The sequence below is a fragment of the Lampetra planeri genome, chromosome 22, assembly GCF_965212315.1.
Source record: "Lampetra planeri chromosome 22, kcLamPlan1.2.h2, whole genome shotgun sequence".
In the NCBI taxonomy this organism is placed as follows: Eukaryota; Metazoa; Chordata; class Hyperoartia; order Petromyzontiformes; family Petromyzontidae; genus Lampetra; species Lampetra planeri.
Window position 1 is genome coordinate 10,714,276 of NC_136128.1, and position 15,881 is coordinate 10,730,156.

Sequence of the window (15,881 nt, forward strand, 5' to 3'; positions counted from 1 at the left end):
ACCACCATCCATCCCAGAAGAATTCCCTCATCAAGACTCTATATCATAGAGCCCAATGCATCTCCGACCATGAACACATTTCCAGTGAACTCAAACACGTACGCCAAGCTCTTAAGGCTAATGGTTACTCCGACTACACAATCCGCAAAGCCATCACTCCAACCACCAAGAAGGATCCTGTTGAGGAGCCTTTCAAGACCATCACCTTACCCTACATTGCTGGGGTCACAAAAAAGATCTCCAAAATCCTGATTAAACACAAGATCCAGGTCCGATTCAACACAGTACATAAAATCCGTGATCTGGTACCGTCTGTAAAAGATGTGGTTCCAGACATACAGTACCCTGGTGTCTACAAACTAAGTTGCCTCTGTGGTAGCAGTTACATTGGGGAAACCAAACGACATGTCTCGGGTACCGCATCCGTGAACATAAAGCTGACCTGAAACACTGTAGGACAAACACACTCAGCCGTGGCAGATCACTGTTACAACTCAGTGGGCTCACATGACATTGACTTCTCCAAGGACAGAGGTTCTCTGCAAGCCATCTGGCTATCATGAGAGATTCGTACATGAGGCGATCCACATTTACAAACACAGAGACAATTTTAACCGAGAAGATGGATTCTGGCTTAGCAATCACTGGAAGGACGTAATAAACCATTTTGATACACATTAGGGTGGGTAGAATAATACATAATGTTATATTAAAAATGTATAAGGTATAGGGTGGTTTATAGCAATACAGTATGTAATTTAATGTTGGTTTTGCCTATGGAAGTATATAGTACGGTATAGACGCGTGTGATGTAAGAGAATAAAGTTTAGATGGAAGCATATTATATAATTTTTTACAACGTAGAATTTTTCATGTATTACTTACTGTTAGTAACTCAGCTTATTGTAGAGTATAGTAAGTTTACTGATGATGCTATGTAGTTTATACTTTAGTTTGTCATGCAGTTTATACTGTAGTTTTTTACGTGGTTGTTTAGTAACTACAGCTACATACTATTAACATTCCTTTCCTTTGTTAATGCTCCCCCCCTTCCCCCCCCCCCCTTTGATGCTGCTAATCCTGCATAATGCACGGGCATAGTATTGATTTGGAACCCCCCCCGCCCACCTCCTACGCATTTTCCATATGCTGAATTCCTCTTGATATGCAAATTATTTTGTTTAGGCGCTCTTCTTCCCACCTCCCCCCCCTCTAACCCAGCTTAAATATACGCTCCAAGCTTGGGGTGTTTCATTCTTCGCCTGAGGATGGCTGCTTGCGTTGTGGCCGAAACGTCGTGAGAATTGTTTTATTATGTTTTATTTTTATTATTTTATTACTTCCCTTCTACGTGACTTTACCGAAAGAACCAAGAAGATGAATCCCTGCAGTCACGAAAGCTTTAAATCGAAATTTAACCGCCTCTACGGGGAGGGTTTCCACATAACTTTGAGATCCTTCAACAAGCTCCGGGACAAGAAGGCTCAGCTAATCGAGTCTCTCACCTTTCTGAAGAGATGCCGCGACTCTAAGGTAATACCGAACGCATTTACACTAACATCTGCTGCTGTAACTTCTTCTAATGCGAAACGAATTCTGTCTAGAACTAGCTTAGCTCTTATCTCAGAGAAAATCAGACTTACGCGCACCGAACTAGATCAGTTAGACAAGACACTCTACAAATCACACTTATCCTTGAGTGCAACAATGTCCACATCGGATTGGGAACATGTGGAAAAAATGACTGCCTCTTCAGCTGCCGCTATGTCGACTAAATGTAAGGACAACTTGATTTCCAAATTCAACCGCCTCTCAAACAAGAAACCGGACCCACACATTGAAAAGCTAGATGTTAACAAAGTCGTAATTAATCGCAGTAACAGTCCTATTTCTGAAGGTTTGAAATCCGTTTTAGCTAAAGGACTAAACTTTGCAGTCACACCTAGACACATACCAGTTAATGATATAATTGCTCAAGTAGATGTAGCTCTCAAGGGCTTGAGTCACATCGCTGCAGACGTAGCAAGATCGGAAATCTCTGTAACCCTCAAAAACGCTAAGATGCCAGCTAGCAACATCAGCAAAGATGAGCGTTTTGAATTAGCTCAATTAAAAAAGAGGGATGACATTGTCATCCTCTCAGCCGACAAAGGCAATGCCACTGTCATCATGGACAAAATAGAATACAACAACAAAATTCAAGAACTACTCACCGATGGCAGCTATACAAAAATAAAAAGAGACCCCACCAACAGCCTCGTCTCCAAAACCAACAGCATCATTTCTGCTTCAACCGCATTAATTGATCAGACCAAACAGTTCTCGTTGAAACCTTCTGCAGCCAGGCCACCAAGATTGTACGGCTTGCCAAAGATACATAAAGAAGATACACCTCTTCGTCCCATTGTCTCTACTATCAACTCCCCGACTTACAAACTGGCTCGTTTTTTGTCCGAAATCCTACGGCCTTTCACTGGAAAAACCACCTCTGCAGTACTAAACTCTACTGACCTGGTATCAACAATCAAGGGGATTGCCCTGTCCCCAGACGACCTGCTTGTCAGTTTTGATGTGGTTTCCTTGTTCACCAAGGTGCCTGTGCCTGACACCATCGCAATCATTGAAGACTTGGTTCATCAAGGACTGAATGCTGGGGTACCCCCCCTGGTGAGACACTGCTTAACCAATACATACTTCACCTGGAATGGAACCTTCTACAAGCAAATTGAGGGCACCCCAATGGGCTCCCCCTTATCTCCGGTTGTAGCCAACATCTTCATGGAGAAATTTGAGACGGACGCCATCCAGACTGCCACTCTACGCCCGACCTTATGGAAGAGGTACGTAGACGACACTTTTGTCATCTGGCCACATGGCCGGCCTGCTCTAGACCAATTTCTCGACCATATCAATTCCATACACCCAGCCATCAGATTCACCATGGAAGTCGAAAATGATGGCAAGCTACCCTTTTTGGATGTCCTAATCAAAAGGAGACCTGATGGTTCAATGAGCCACTCTGTCTACAGGAAAGCCACCCACACGGATGCTTATCTAAAACCGGATTCCCACCACCATCCATCCCAGAAGAATTCCCTCATCAAGACTCTATATCATAGAGCCCAATGCATCTCCGACCATGAACACATTTCCAGTGAACTCAAACACGTACGCCAAGCTCTTAAGGCTAATGGTTACTCCGACTACACAATCCGCAAAGCCATCACTCCAACCACCAAGAAGGATCCTGTTGAGGAGCCTTTCAAGACCATCACCTTACCCTACATTGCTGGGGTCACAAAAAAGATCTCCAAAATCCTGATTAAACACAAGATCCAGGTCCGATTCAACACAGTACATAAAATCCGTGATCTGGTACCGTCTGTAAAAGATGTGGTTCCAGACATACAGTACCCTGGTGTCTACAAACTAAGTTGCCTCTGTGGTAGCAGTTACATTGGGGAAACCAAACGACATGTCTCGGACCGCATCCGTGAACATAAAGCTGACCTGAAACACTGTAGGACAAACACCTCAGCCGTGGCAGATCACTGTTACAACTCAGTGGGCTCACATGACATTGACTTCTCCAAGACAGAGGTTCTCTGCAAGCCATCTGGCTATCATGAGAGATTCGTACATGAGGCGATCCACATTTACAAACACAGAGACAATTTTAACCGAGAAGATGGATTCTGGCTTAGCAATCACTGGAAGGACGTAATAAACCATTTTGATACACATTAGGGTGGGTAGAATAATACATAATGTTATATTAAAAATGTATAAGGTATAGGGTGGTTTATAGCAATACAGTATGTAATTTAATGTTGGTTTTGCCTATGGAAGTATATAGTACGGTATAGACGCGTGTGATGTAAGAGAATAAAGTTTAGATGGAAGCATATTATATAATTTTTTACAACGTAGAATTTTTCATGTATTACTTACTGTTAGTAACTCAGCTTATTGTAGAGTATAGTAAGTTTACTGATGATGCTATGTAGTTTATACTTTAGTTTGTCATGCAGTTTATACTGTAGTTTTTTACGTGGTTGTTTAGTAACTACAGCTACATACTATTAACATTCCTTTCCTTTGTTAATGCTCCCCCCCCTTCCCCCCCCCCCCCTTTGATGCTGCTAATCCTGCATAATGCACGGGCATAGTATTGATTTGGAACCCCCCCCGCCCACCTCCTACGCATTTTCCATATGCTGAATTCCTCTTGATATGCAAATTATTTTGTTTAGGCGCTCTTCTTCCCACCTCCCCCCCCTCTAACCCAGCTTAAATATACGCTCCAAGCTTGGGGTGTTTCATTCTTCGCCTGAGGATGGCTGCTTGCGTTGTGGCCGAAACGTCGTGAGAATTGTTTTATTATGTTTTATTTTTATTATTTTATTACTTCCCTTCTACGTGACTTTACCGAAAGAACCAAGAAGATGAATCCCTGCAGTCACGAAAGCTTTAAATCGAAAAATGATTGTTGTGGTTATGAATGCGGTGGTGAGACGGCGATGGTTTTTATTGATGTGATGAGCTAGATCATTCGGCTGCTACTACTCCTGGATTAATCGTGATGATGTCGCTACTGCTGTCGTTATCGATGGCAGTCGCGGTCATAACGGTGGTGCGGATTTTGATGAGTATTGGTGGTGGTGATGGTGATGATCCTTGTACCGCTGCTGCTGCTGATGATGATGGTAATGATGATGGTAACGATGATGGTATGCATGACGTGAGGCTGCTGCGGATTAAGTTCATCATAGTAATTTTAACCCGAAGCTGAGCTCCGGAATATTTGTACCCGGTAAACTTGCAAGGTTTTGACCAAAGTTTGCATGTAGGGTAATTGGCTCAACGTTGGCTCAACGTTCGTTAGCCCAACGTTCCATGTTTACTGGGTAAGCCGCTGCCCCCTCGCATGCGTGGGCTTTCTCCCGGCGCTCCAGCCTCCTGGAAACATCTTTATAGATAGAGGACCCCAGAACTTGGGAGGGAATTTGGCGCCGGGCTTCCTGCCCTGCCTTGCAGTTCGTCTGTGGTTCCTCCTCCCGTCGCCTCCGAGTCGTCCTCTCTCCCCCTCACTACGCGAGCGATGAGCGGACACTGTGCACGTACGTTGAACTTCTTTTGCGCCGTACGTTGTCAATCGTGCTTATCGGAGGTGCGGCGGCAGGTAAACAAACTAAACGCAAACGTACTGTCTGAATATGTGCGGCGGACGGGACAGCATTACAAGTTCAAATTATTATTGCTGACGCCACGATTGTACGAACTTTTTTTTTTCCTAATTCACTGTTGTACACAATACAGCAGCAGCAACAACAAAAACAACCTATTCAGAAGCGCAGTATGTTACGAACAATAACGCCACCAGCTACAAGAATTTCCAAGGGAAATCCAATCGGTTGGCAAGTTCGCGCTGTCAGCACGATTCCAATAAATCCGGCAGCACGAGAGAGAGAGAGAGAGATGGACCGGATTCAGGTCACGGATGACGGCAAACGTTTAGAGTCGGGATTCTTGGCCTTTCTCGGTCAAATCGTTGGGTTTGTGGCTTTCTAAAAAAGCGCTCGTGGCCACCGGCCCTCGACTGTGGCGAGACGAGAGGTAATCGTCGACGCTGCCTCGGCGGCCCACCGGGTTGGTGGGGCTCCGGAGTGGGGCGGTGGGTTCGCTGTGCGCACGAAGCCGGCCCCGAGGTGCAACGTCCGCCCGCCACGTGAGCTGCTGTGTGTGTCGCGCTCGTGATGCGTTTATTGCTCGACGGCGAACGGTAAAGACGCAGAACTGCAGTTGTTCGCCGCTGACCACCACCGCCACCACCACAACCACCACCGCCACCACTGCAACCACCACCGCCACCACTGCAACCACCGCCGCCGCCACCCCCACCGCCGCCGCCACCACTACCGCCACCACCACCATCGCCACCACCGCCACCACTGCAACCGCATGACCGCCGCCGCCACCCCCACCGCCGCCACCACCACCATTGCCGTCACCGCCACCGCAAACGGCTGTCATCTCATGTCACCACCGCTTCACCACCCACCGCCCCCCCCCCCCCCATGTGCCGAGCAGGCAGCTGCAGAACTCCGTGTCGGGGCTGGACCTGCACGTGCTGGATTTTGCCGAGCGGCGGGAGGGCATGCGCGGCCACGTGGAGTACCGCGTGCTGGCCGTCACGCGCCTCGCCTGCTTCAAGGCGCCGACGCTGCACGGCCCCGCGGACAACGTGCAGTTCACGGTGCGCGCCACCGCTCCTCCTCTCCGCCACCTCGGAGCCGTTCCCAAATAACGCGGAGCGTCGCGCCCCCCACCGCCCCTTCGGAGTGCGCTCGAGTTCCGTAGCAACGTCACCGCCGCTCCCACCACTCGGGAATAAACTATAATTTATTTTACTAGGCAAGGCCCACTGAGCTGTACAGCTCTTTTTCAGAAGCGACCAGGCCATCACGAATGGATAGGTCAGCGAAGTGGCTTATCACGTGGAATGTTCGTAGCAGCCAAATACCCTTAAAGGTCAAAACGCGTGATGTTGATTCGGAATGTAGAGGGAAAAACCGGAGGACCTGGAGAAAAAAATCCATGCGACCATGGGGAGAGAGACACGCAAATGCCAAATGTGCAAATATACAGAAGTCAGGGTTGGGACTAAACCATGTGCAGCGAACCAGGAGACGTGGATTGTGGGGCCTCACTGGGCAAATGATGTCTGTGGAAGGTGAGGTTACAGAACTACTTCTGAAGTCCCTTCAGTTGTCGTTTGTCAATGGTGGTGGGGGAGGGACGATGCATTGCCATGTACCCGGCAAATAGAGTTCACCGTCAAAATTATTAGACGCGCGCGTGTTACGTTTTATCGCTCAAGAGCTGGAATTGACCAAATTAAGCGTAATGCTAGATTTAGATTGACGGCGAGGGTTGGTGGATCAGGTTGCAATTTGCAAAACTCCCTCACCCACTGGACCGGAGATGTTGGTACAGCAAGTGTAATTAACAAACATTCGTCTCGACGACGACGACGACGATGATGTGCAGTCATTATTGACGTTGCTGAAACCATCAACTCGAAAACTCCTGAGTGCCTGGTTTAACCGCGGATGGCTGAAACCCCCGAGAATTGATCCCTCGCTCTCAATCGCGCAGGCTCGGCACAGTGGCTCCTCGCGCCACCTTTACCGCCTCCGTTTCTAACGAACGTTGGCCAACTCCAATCGTCGAGGCCGCCCACCAAAATCCACGCGTCCCGTAAACTCGCCCGACCGTGGCGATTCTCATCCCCCGGTTCCTCCTCCTCCCCCTCCCGTCCGTCTCTCCCGTGGCGGGCGCGAGCAGGTGCAGCGGTCGTTCAGTCAGTTCGAGGAGCTGGCGAGGGCGCTGGCGGCCCGCTTCCCAGGGTCGGCGCTGCCCCCGATGCCGCGGCGGGCGCTGCTCGTGGGAGAGGCGGAGCTGCAGGAGCGGCGCGGGGCGTTCCACCGCCTCCTGCAGGCCGTGGCGCGCGACGCCAGTCTCGCCACGGCGCCCGAGACGCTGCACTTCCTGGGTGCGTGACGGCGACGGCGCAGGGCGGCCCCGGTGGTGGTGGCGGTGGCGCCGCCGGGAGGGGGGGGGTGGCCACGATCTGTCTCTTCGAGAGTGAGCGAATACCGCGCGGCAGCGGCGCTACAAGTTGAAATCGTTACTGTGGCCGATGTCCCCCGATGCTTGAATCGACGGCTATCACCTCCAGTCAATCCAGCCCCATCTCCTGCTCGGTCAGAACCTCCGCGGTGTCGTAATTTTGTCACTTCTTGTTCGCAGACGCAAATTCCGAGGTCGTGACAGAGCCGTGGGCCTCCGCTCCGAGGAGGCTCGATGTCCCGGAGGAGCCGAGCGAGCGATCGTTCTTTGGGAACGACGACGCGAGGGACGACGAGGACGAGGAGGTGAATTTTGGGCAGCGTCACGCCCGAACGGCCGGGCGCGACGCGACCGCGACCAGACCCGCGCCGGCACCCCGCAACGCGCAGCCCGCGGCCCCGAGGAGGGATACGGGCGGAGCGCGGCGAGAAGCGAAGGTGCCCGAACCGGCGGAGGAGTCCAGCAGTGATGAGGCCGAAGACCCGCTCGGAGTGATGAAAAAGTAGGTCCCTGCCGTTACCGGGTGGCGGTAGTGGCGTCGCGAACCTGTTGATCTGAGCGGATCTTATAATGCAGGGGTAGGCGGATCACATAGAGATGGAATTGTTATAACAAGTGTGGGAAACTCCGATCTGCATGGCAAATACGGAGGCTCTTCTAGGATTCGGTACAGCAAGTAGATTGCAGATTTATCAAAAATGCTTCCTGTAAGCACTTGGAGACTTGTGCTCTCACAAACACATGATGATGATGATGATGAATAATTATGAATTGACAATTGGTAAAGTTTTAGGGTTGATAATTATTAATATTGATGATTAATAGAGATTACAGTTGAGAATTGATGACGATCGTGTGGCATTGACGACAATGACTGATGGAGGTGCTGTTGAGGATTGATGACATCGACAATGATTTTGTTGATCGCTGGTGGATCATGCAACCTTGAGAGAATGCAAACGGCTTAGAGAGGCCTTCATCCAGCGGTGGATCGATCGCGACTGATGACGACGATGGTGATCAAAGCTGCGGTTACTTTTCTCCCCGTGAATTCCGCCCCTGCGCGTTGCCGTATTTCCGCAGGAAGAAGGCACCGGCTCCGAGCCCGAAGCCTCCTCCGGCTCCCGCGCCCTCGCGGGCGGAGATGAATGCTCCCGTCCGCCACGATCCCCTCTTCCCAACACGGGCGCCCGCCGCCGCACGGGAAACCGCAGAGACGTGGCACGGTGAGGCCGCACGCCCCACCACCGCCGCGGACGGGATTCACGTCGCGCCGTTTGTGGATTTTACCTGTGCCCCCTCCCCCCCCACCGTAACCGCCACGCCAAAATCGTAGGCTTCTCGTGCCTGTGACTGGCCCACGCTGCTTCAGGCGTCCTCTTAACCACCGCTAGCATGTACGTACATGTGTATGTTGAGCTTCTTTCGCGCCGTGCGTAGCCAGCCACGCTCATCGGAGGTGGGGAAATGTGACATCTTAGTCGAGTGAGCGAACTCAATTCTCAGCAGGGCATTTTTTAACCCCCCCCCTTCCCTATCGCCGCATTAATGATGATAAAAAAATTACACGACAGATTTTTTTCGTGCAGTCATTGGTGACTGTGCTGGCGAAATCAACTTGCTACACCCGAGAGCCTGGTTTAATCATGGCCAGATACACACCTAGGTTCCAACCCAGGCTTTAGTGGTGCCGGCTCTGTCTCTGACCGCTGGGCCACCCGTCCACCTCTCATCTCCAAGTTGCTGGGTAGAGACAGCACGAATAAGTGCCAACGAAGTCGAACAATCGGCGAAAACGTTGTCATGGCTGCTGAGACCGCGTGGCCTGCGGCAGGCGGGGACGTGAGGCTGTTCGACGCTCCGGACCTGGGCGGCGCCGTCAGGAGTGACGACCCCCTGCTGCTGCCACCGCCGGAGCTCGTCGGCGAGCCCTCGCCGACGCCCGCGTCGGGGTTCACGCAGGACGAGGAGGAGCTGCTCAAGTAACCGCGCCGCTCCCATCGCACGCGTGCCCCGTCGGGCCCCGGTCCCAGCGTGCGAGATAGCCGAGATAGGGTCGTGTGGCACTGGTGAACCCTTTCACCCCGATAGGTTTTCTTCCGGGGTGCTCCGGTTCTTCCTCTCGCATGCATAAATACTCATTAATTGGCTGAAATGTATTAATATATAGAGAACTGTAGAGCTTGGGCAATTGTTAGTCGCACCAGATCACCGCTTGCCTGCCTGCTATCTTCCCCGCTTGTCTGTGATTGCTCGCGCCTCCGGAAACTGTGCGCGTCAGAAGTCTAAATTATGATTCGAAACTACCCGAGGAGATGTCGAGTTGTTGGTTTTTTTTCCACCGCAGAACCCGAGCCGTACCGTGGATGTCACACATAATGAGCAACGCGAAGTGGGCGGAACACCCGTTCTAGACTCGTCTGATGCCAACGTACGATGGCAATTGTCAACCCCTGCCCATGGCCACCGAGCCAGATTCAGATGGCGCGTATGGCCACCGTATCGCGGTTTTACTTCTGGCTCACCTCGACATAGTGGGATACAAGCCGTACCGTGAGTGCCCTGCGCCTGCGTGGCTCGGATGTGCCGTGGAAAAGTGTCGTTCCCATAACTCGGACGCCCTCGTGTTTCCCACAGCGTCGCCGATGACCTGGAGGACATCCTGAAGCTGAGGTCAAAACCCAAACCCAAGCCCAAGCCGAAGCCGAGGCTGCCCCCAAAACCCGGCGGGGTCAGGGGGGTCGCGACCTCGTCATCGGCGCCCCCGAAGGAGGGAGGAACCTCCCAGGCCCCTCCCACGAAGGCGTCGAGCTCCATGGACGCCACGGACATCCTGGCGTACATCCAGGAAAACGCGGGGGACGACGAGCCGCTCTCCCTCTTCTGAGCGCGTCCGAGCAAAACCAAGATGATCGCGCTTATAATGACCGTGACGACGATTTGTATTTGATGTAGAGCTCTCCTGTACGCCAGGGTGTCTCGGAGCGCCTTACAATCTCATCTCAACACATTTGAAAGGGAACCCCCAGTCGAAGCTGTCCCTGTGGGCACAGGGTGACTGTGCGCCTGTCCTGCAAATGGACATTTGTCTGATGGTAACGTGCGATTATTGCTGTATTTAACACCAATTGAGTAATTTGCAGTGAAAATTTCGAATATTTTGAAAATTTTGACCCTGACACCGGCACATGATGGCCTTTCTTCGCTCATGACGTCCAGAGGTCTTTGACATCTCCTGTGACGCGGAGTTATTGGTAACGGTTACTACACCCGCAGCGTTAACCAGGGCGGCCACTGGATTCGAACCCTGAACCTCTGCAGGAATAAAGCCGCAAACGCGCGACCGCTGGGCCGTGTCGCTTGGGTCACACTTGGCCGGTCGGGCAGTAACGCACCAACCAATAGGGGCACCAGGGTGGCGAGATGGTAACTACCTCGCCTGGTATCCAGGAGGTCATGGGTTCAATCCCGACCCTGACGCCTGTATATTTGGAGTTTGCATGTTCTCTCCGTGGTCGCTTGTATTTTTCTCCGGGTCCTCCGGTTTTTCTCTCTACATTTAGAATCACGTGTTTCAGAGTATTTGGCTGCTATAAATATCAACGTGATAAGCCACTTCGTTGAGCGATCATTTGTGGCCAGGTCGCTTCTGAAAATGAGTTACATAGCTCAGTGGGGCCTTACCCGGGCAAATACTATTTAGTTTTAACGAGAGGTGGCCCACATTGGCCGACTTCGCTGTCGCCTTGAGCGGCCACCACATTCAAGCGACCACGACCTCGACCCCCCACTTGGCCGGCACCAGGACCGCTTGTTCCATCGCACAGCAACGGGCGGCCTCGCCTTAGGCTACCAGCGTCGTAAACGCCTCACGACGCTGCGCCTCGCCCATTTTTGCCTCCAGTATCGAATTCCCACGACGTGTGTTTGTACGCAGTCATTCGTGACCAGGCTGAGGCCTTCAGTTTGCTAAGCGTGCGAATCCGCTTTTTTCGCGGGTGGTTGAAACGCGGATTCACATGGAGGGTCACGGTGGTGCAAGCTCCGTGCTCTCACCTATTGAGCCGTCCTGACTACTTCCGAATGGAATGATTTAAGAATCACTGCCGCGCTGCTGTGAATTATAAGCCGGCGCACGTTAATGTGAATTGCATTGCACTAAAAGAGATTGCGCGCTAACCCAAATAATGCATCAATGTTTATATTACTCTTGACTTAAAGCTTTCGTGACTGCAGGAATATATTGTTATATATTCTCATATTCTTTGGCTCTTTCGGTAAAGCCACATAGATAGAAAAATTAATAAAATCAAAATCACGACGTTTCGATCGCAACACAAGCAACCGTCTTCAGGTGAAAAAGAAGACGATTGCTTGTGTTGCGATCGAAACGTCATGATTTTGATTAAAATTTTTCTATCTACGTGACTTTACCGAAAGACGCAAAGAATGTCTATATTACTATTCATCTTTTCCTAGATGATTAAGTCGTCATAATAATCACTACTCCTTATCTCATCATTATCAATGCTATACATCACCAAATCCATTACCATCACCATCGTCAGAATTATTATTCCTTTAATGCTACCTGTCACAAAAACCACTTCCACCGTCAATTTTGATACCATCACCTTCACCCTCATAATGTTTATCCATCAATGCTACCCATCATCACCACAACCACCAACATCATCGTCACCGCCATAAATGTCCATGCCACCACAATTTCTCGTCGTGAACAAAACTGTATAGATGTTTTGTTATTACACTTTTAATGTATTTTAAAAGTCAAATAAAACTTTACAGTCCTTTAAAATACCAACAAAAACATTCTTAATGTTTATCTGTTTGTTTCTACCTACTAAATACTGCTCGGCTTACAAGCATAGTCATTGCAACTACACACACAAGGCAGCGAAGGTGCCTATGTTTGGCATAAGCTTCCTTAGTTTTCAGGAATTACCTTCTAAATTTCCCTTCAAACAGTGGCGATGACGAGCCATTGTAGACAAGTCTATTTTGTGGAGCGTAAACACCGTGCAAGCTGAGTTTTGAATGTGCATGGAGAACGTTGGCAACAGCTTCCGGTGATGAAACACTTGACTCACAACGTGAAACGAATGCCTTAACACAAAACATGCTAACACGCAACATGATACATGGCTAACAAACAGCAAACACTGATAGCGTCCATTTGAAGCTTTCGTGACTGCAGTAATCCATACTCTGGTTCTTTCGGTAAAGTCACGTAGGTAGAAAAATCATAGATCACGACGTTTCGATCGCAACACAAGCAATCGTCATCAGGTGGGACAACTACAGCAAGAAAAAAACTGCTCAAGTAGGCTTACATCAGCAGTTTTTGCTGAAGTAAGCGTCGGCAGTTTTTGCTGAAGTAAGCCTACTTTAGCAGTTTTTTCATGCAGTGGTTGTCCCACCTGATGACGATTGCTTGTGTTGCGATCGAAACGTCGTGATCTAACACGTTCCATCGGAGTGGGCAGGTAGGAAGAACTTGGTTGGACAGCGCATTCGTGCACGACAGACATATGCACGACAGACAGACAAATAATCCCTGGTGGGCAGTGTGGAACCTGTTGTTCCTACCTGGATTATTTTTCTACCTACGTGACTTTACCGAAATAACCAAAGAGTACTGATAGCGTCGTGAAACGCATGCCTAAACAAACACCAACACGAAATTACCTTACCTACACCACACTAACACGAAATACAACACATACTAGTATACACTGTAAAACATGCCTCATGAATACAAAGTCAATACAACACGGAATAATCAATCTCACGAACAAAACAGAACATGCAACAACAAAATGCATTAACTAACACCTTCTTTGATCTGAGTGCGTGAAGATATGTGACCTCTATTGTGTCCTTAGCCACCGTGGTTGTATTTTTGGAGCCTAACGATTTGTGGGGGAAGTAAGGCCCTGAATACCTGTCAACCCCTTATCAGTGCCCTACTTTATTACAGACCAATTCAGACCTTATTGGTCACCCCATGCCCTTATAAATGTCCACGTTCATCTTACAAAGTCCCATCACAAGGGAGAAACACAAATAGACAATAAACATTGTTGCCCTGGTAAGCCGTATAAGTTGACAGGTATGGGTTTGAATGGAGAGGGCTGCATAACCAATATAGCTGACAACCACTCACTGTATTCGGGTCAGGGTTACACTGAGGTTAATGGTAGCAACTTTAACAACAATGTTGCTTGCAACTGTGCTGTTGTTCAGGTTGCGCCAGTAATAAAGTCACGAATAATAGCAACTTTTACATTTTGATTTAAAGCTTTCGTGACTGCAGGGATTTATATTCTTGGTTCTTTCGGTAAAGTCACGTAGAAGGGAAACAATAAAAAAAAACAATAAAATGCTCACGACGTTTCGATTGCAACACAAGCAATCGTCATGTGGCTGTGAAGCATGGTTTTCACACCTGATGATGATTGCTTGTGTTGCAATCGAAACGTCGTGAGAATGTTATTGTATTACATTTTTATTATTGTATTGTTTCCCTTCTACGTGACTTTACCGAAAGAACCAAGAATACAATAGCAACTTTGTTCGAAGTCGTTAATGTGGATGTTGTTGCGCATGTAATACATAGTACTGGGTTCAGTGAGCTTACGTGGGTTATCACAGTAAAGTAAAAAGGTAATGTAATTTTAAATACATTTGAAAACTGTATATCACGAGCCAAGGCCGGCGCCTTCTCTTGCCTGGATCTCCGCCGGGTTTCAAGTGCCCCGCCTGGGCCAGCCATCCAGGCAAGAGGGGAGGGCGGGCGTCGGCCTTGCACAGCCCCTGCTAATTAATGATTTAACGCATCCCTAACGATTTTGACTATTGTCGGCTCGGTACTGTGCAACTATTGCGCGACAGAAGCAGCACAGTTGCAGTCTTTTAACACATTAAATGTTGCGCAATAGTTTAATAATGCAACGTTTCGTGCAGGAGATTAGAATCATTTCACTTTTAGGGAGTTATCAGGGTCAGTCATCGGTTCCACGACAGCGAAAACGGATATTTTGTGACATACTGTGGTCGATTGCGTGAATATTGTAAATATATCTTCCTTTCCCCCCATACATAAACTCCACGATGAATTAATGTACAACAGAAATCAACTAATTTGCTGGAGAGTAACACTACATCATGGATAGTTTCCATGAAATTCACTCGATTTTGAGGACGGGGTCTATAAACACTATATTTCACCACCGCACTGCTGGTCAAAACTGAACACCCACTCATTCACTCACTCTCCCACTCATTCACTCCTCCACTCATTCACTCACTGTTCCACTCATTCACTCACTCTCTCACTCATTCACTCACTCTTACACTCATTCACTCACTGTTCCACTCATTCACTCACTCATTCACTCACTCCTCCACTCATTCACTCACTCTCCCACTCATTCACTCACTCACCACACTGCAGGTCACAACTACACACTCACTCTCCCACTCACTGTCCCAACATTAACTCACTCTCCCACTCATTCACTCACTCTCCCACTCATTCACTCACTGTCCCAATCATTCACTCACTCTCCCACTCATTATCTCACTCTCCCACTCATTCACTCACTGTCCCAATCATTCACTCACTCTCCCACTCATTCACTCACTGTCCCAATCATTCACTCACTCTCCCACTCATTCACTCACTGTTCCACTCATTCACTCACTCTCCCACTCATTCACTCACTGTCCCACTCATTCACTCACTCTCCTACTCATTAACTCACTGTCCCACTCATTCACTCACTCTCCCACTCATTATCTCACTCTCCCACTCATTCACTCACTCTTCCACTCATTATCTCACTCTCCCACTCATTCACTCACTGTCCCAATCATTCACTCACTCTCCCACTCATTAACTCACTGTCCCACTCATTCACTCACTCTCCCACTCATTATCTCACTCTCCCACTCATTCACTCACTCTCCCACTCATTAACTCACTGTCCCACTCATTCACCCACTCTCCCACTCATTAACTCACTCTCCCACTCAATCACTCACTCTCCCACTCATTCACTCCTCCACTCATTCACTCACTCTCCCACTCATTAACTCACTGTCCCACTCATTCACCCACTCTCCCACTCATTAACTCACTCTCCCACTCATTCACTCCTCCTCTCATTCACTCACTCTCCCACTCATTAACTCACTGTCCCACTCATTAACTCACTCTCCCACTC

The 15,881-nt window shown here is 49.1% G+C and overlaps 1 protein-coding gene across 1 annotated transcript in view; it reads left to right on the forward strand.

The window, feature by feature from the left end:
* The window catches only part of HS1BP3 (HCLS1 binding protein 3), an 18,036-nt gene extending 5,571 nt beyond the window's left edge, over positions 1 to 12,465 (forward strand). Inside the window, exons 2-7 of the mRNA XM_078604424.1 lie at positions 6,091 to 6,256; positions 7,348 to 7,555; positions 7,813 to 8,134; positions 8,716 to 8,858; positions 9,467 to 9,614; positions 10,270 to 12,465. Of these exons, the coding sequence (XP_078460550.1) occupies positions 6,091 to 6,256; positions 7,348 to 7,555; positions 7,813 to 8,134; positions 8,716 to 8,858; positions 9,467 to 9,614; positions 10,270 to 10,519 (1,237 nt within the window). The 3' untranslated portion in view covers positions 10,520 to 12,465. The remainder of the gene's footprint in view (positions 1 to 6,090; positions 6,257 to 7,347; positions 7,556 to 7,812; positions 8,135 to 8,715; positions 8,859 to 9,466; positions 9,615 to 10,269) is intronic.
* The last annotated feature ends 3,416 nt before the right edge of the window (positions 12,466 to 15,881 follow it).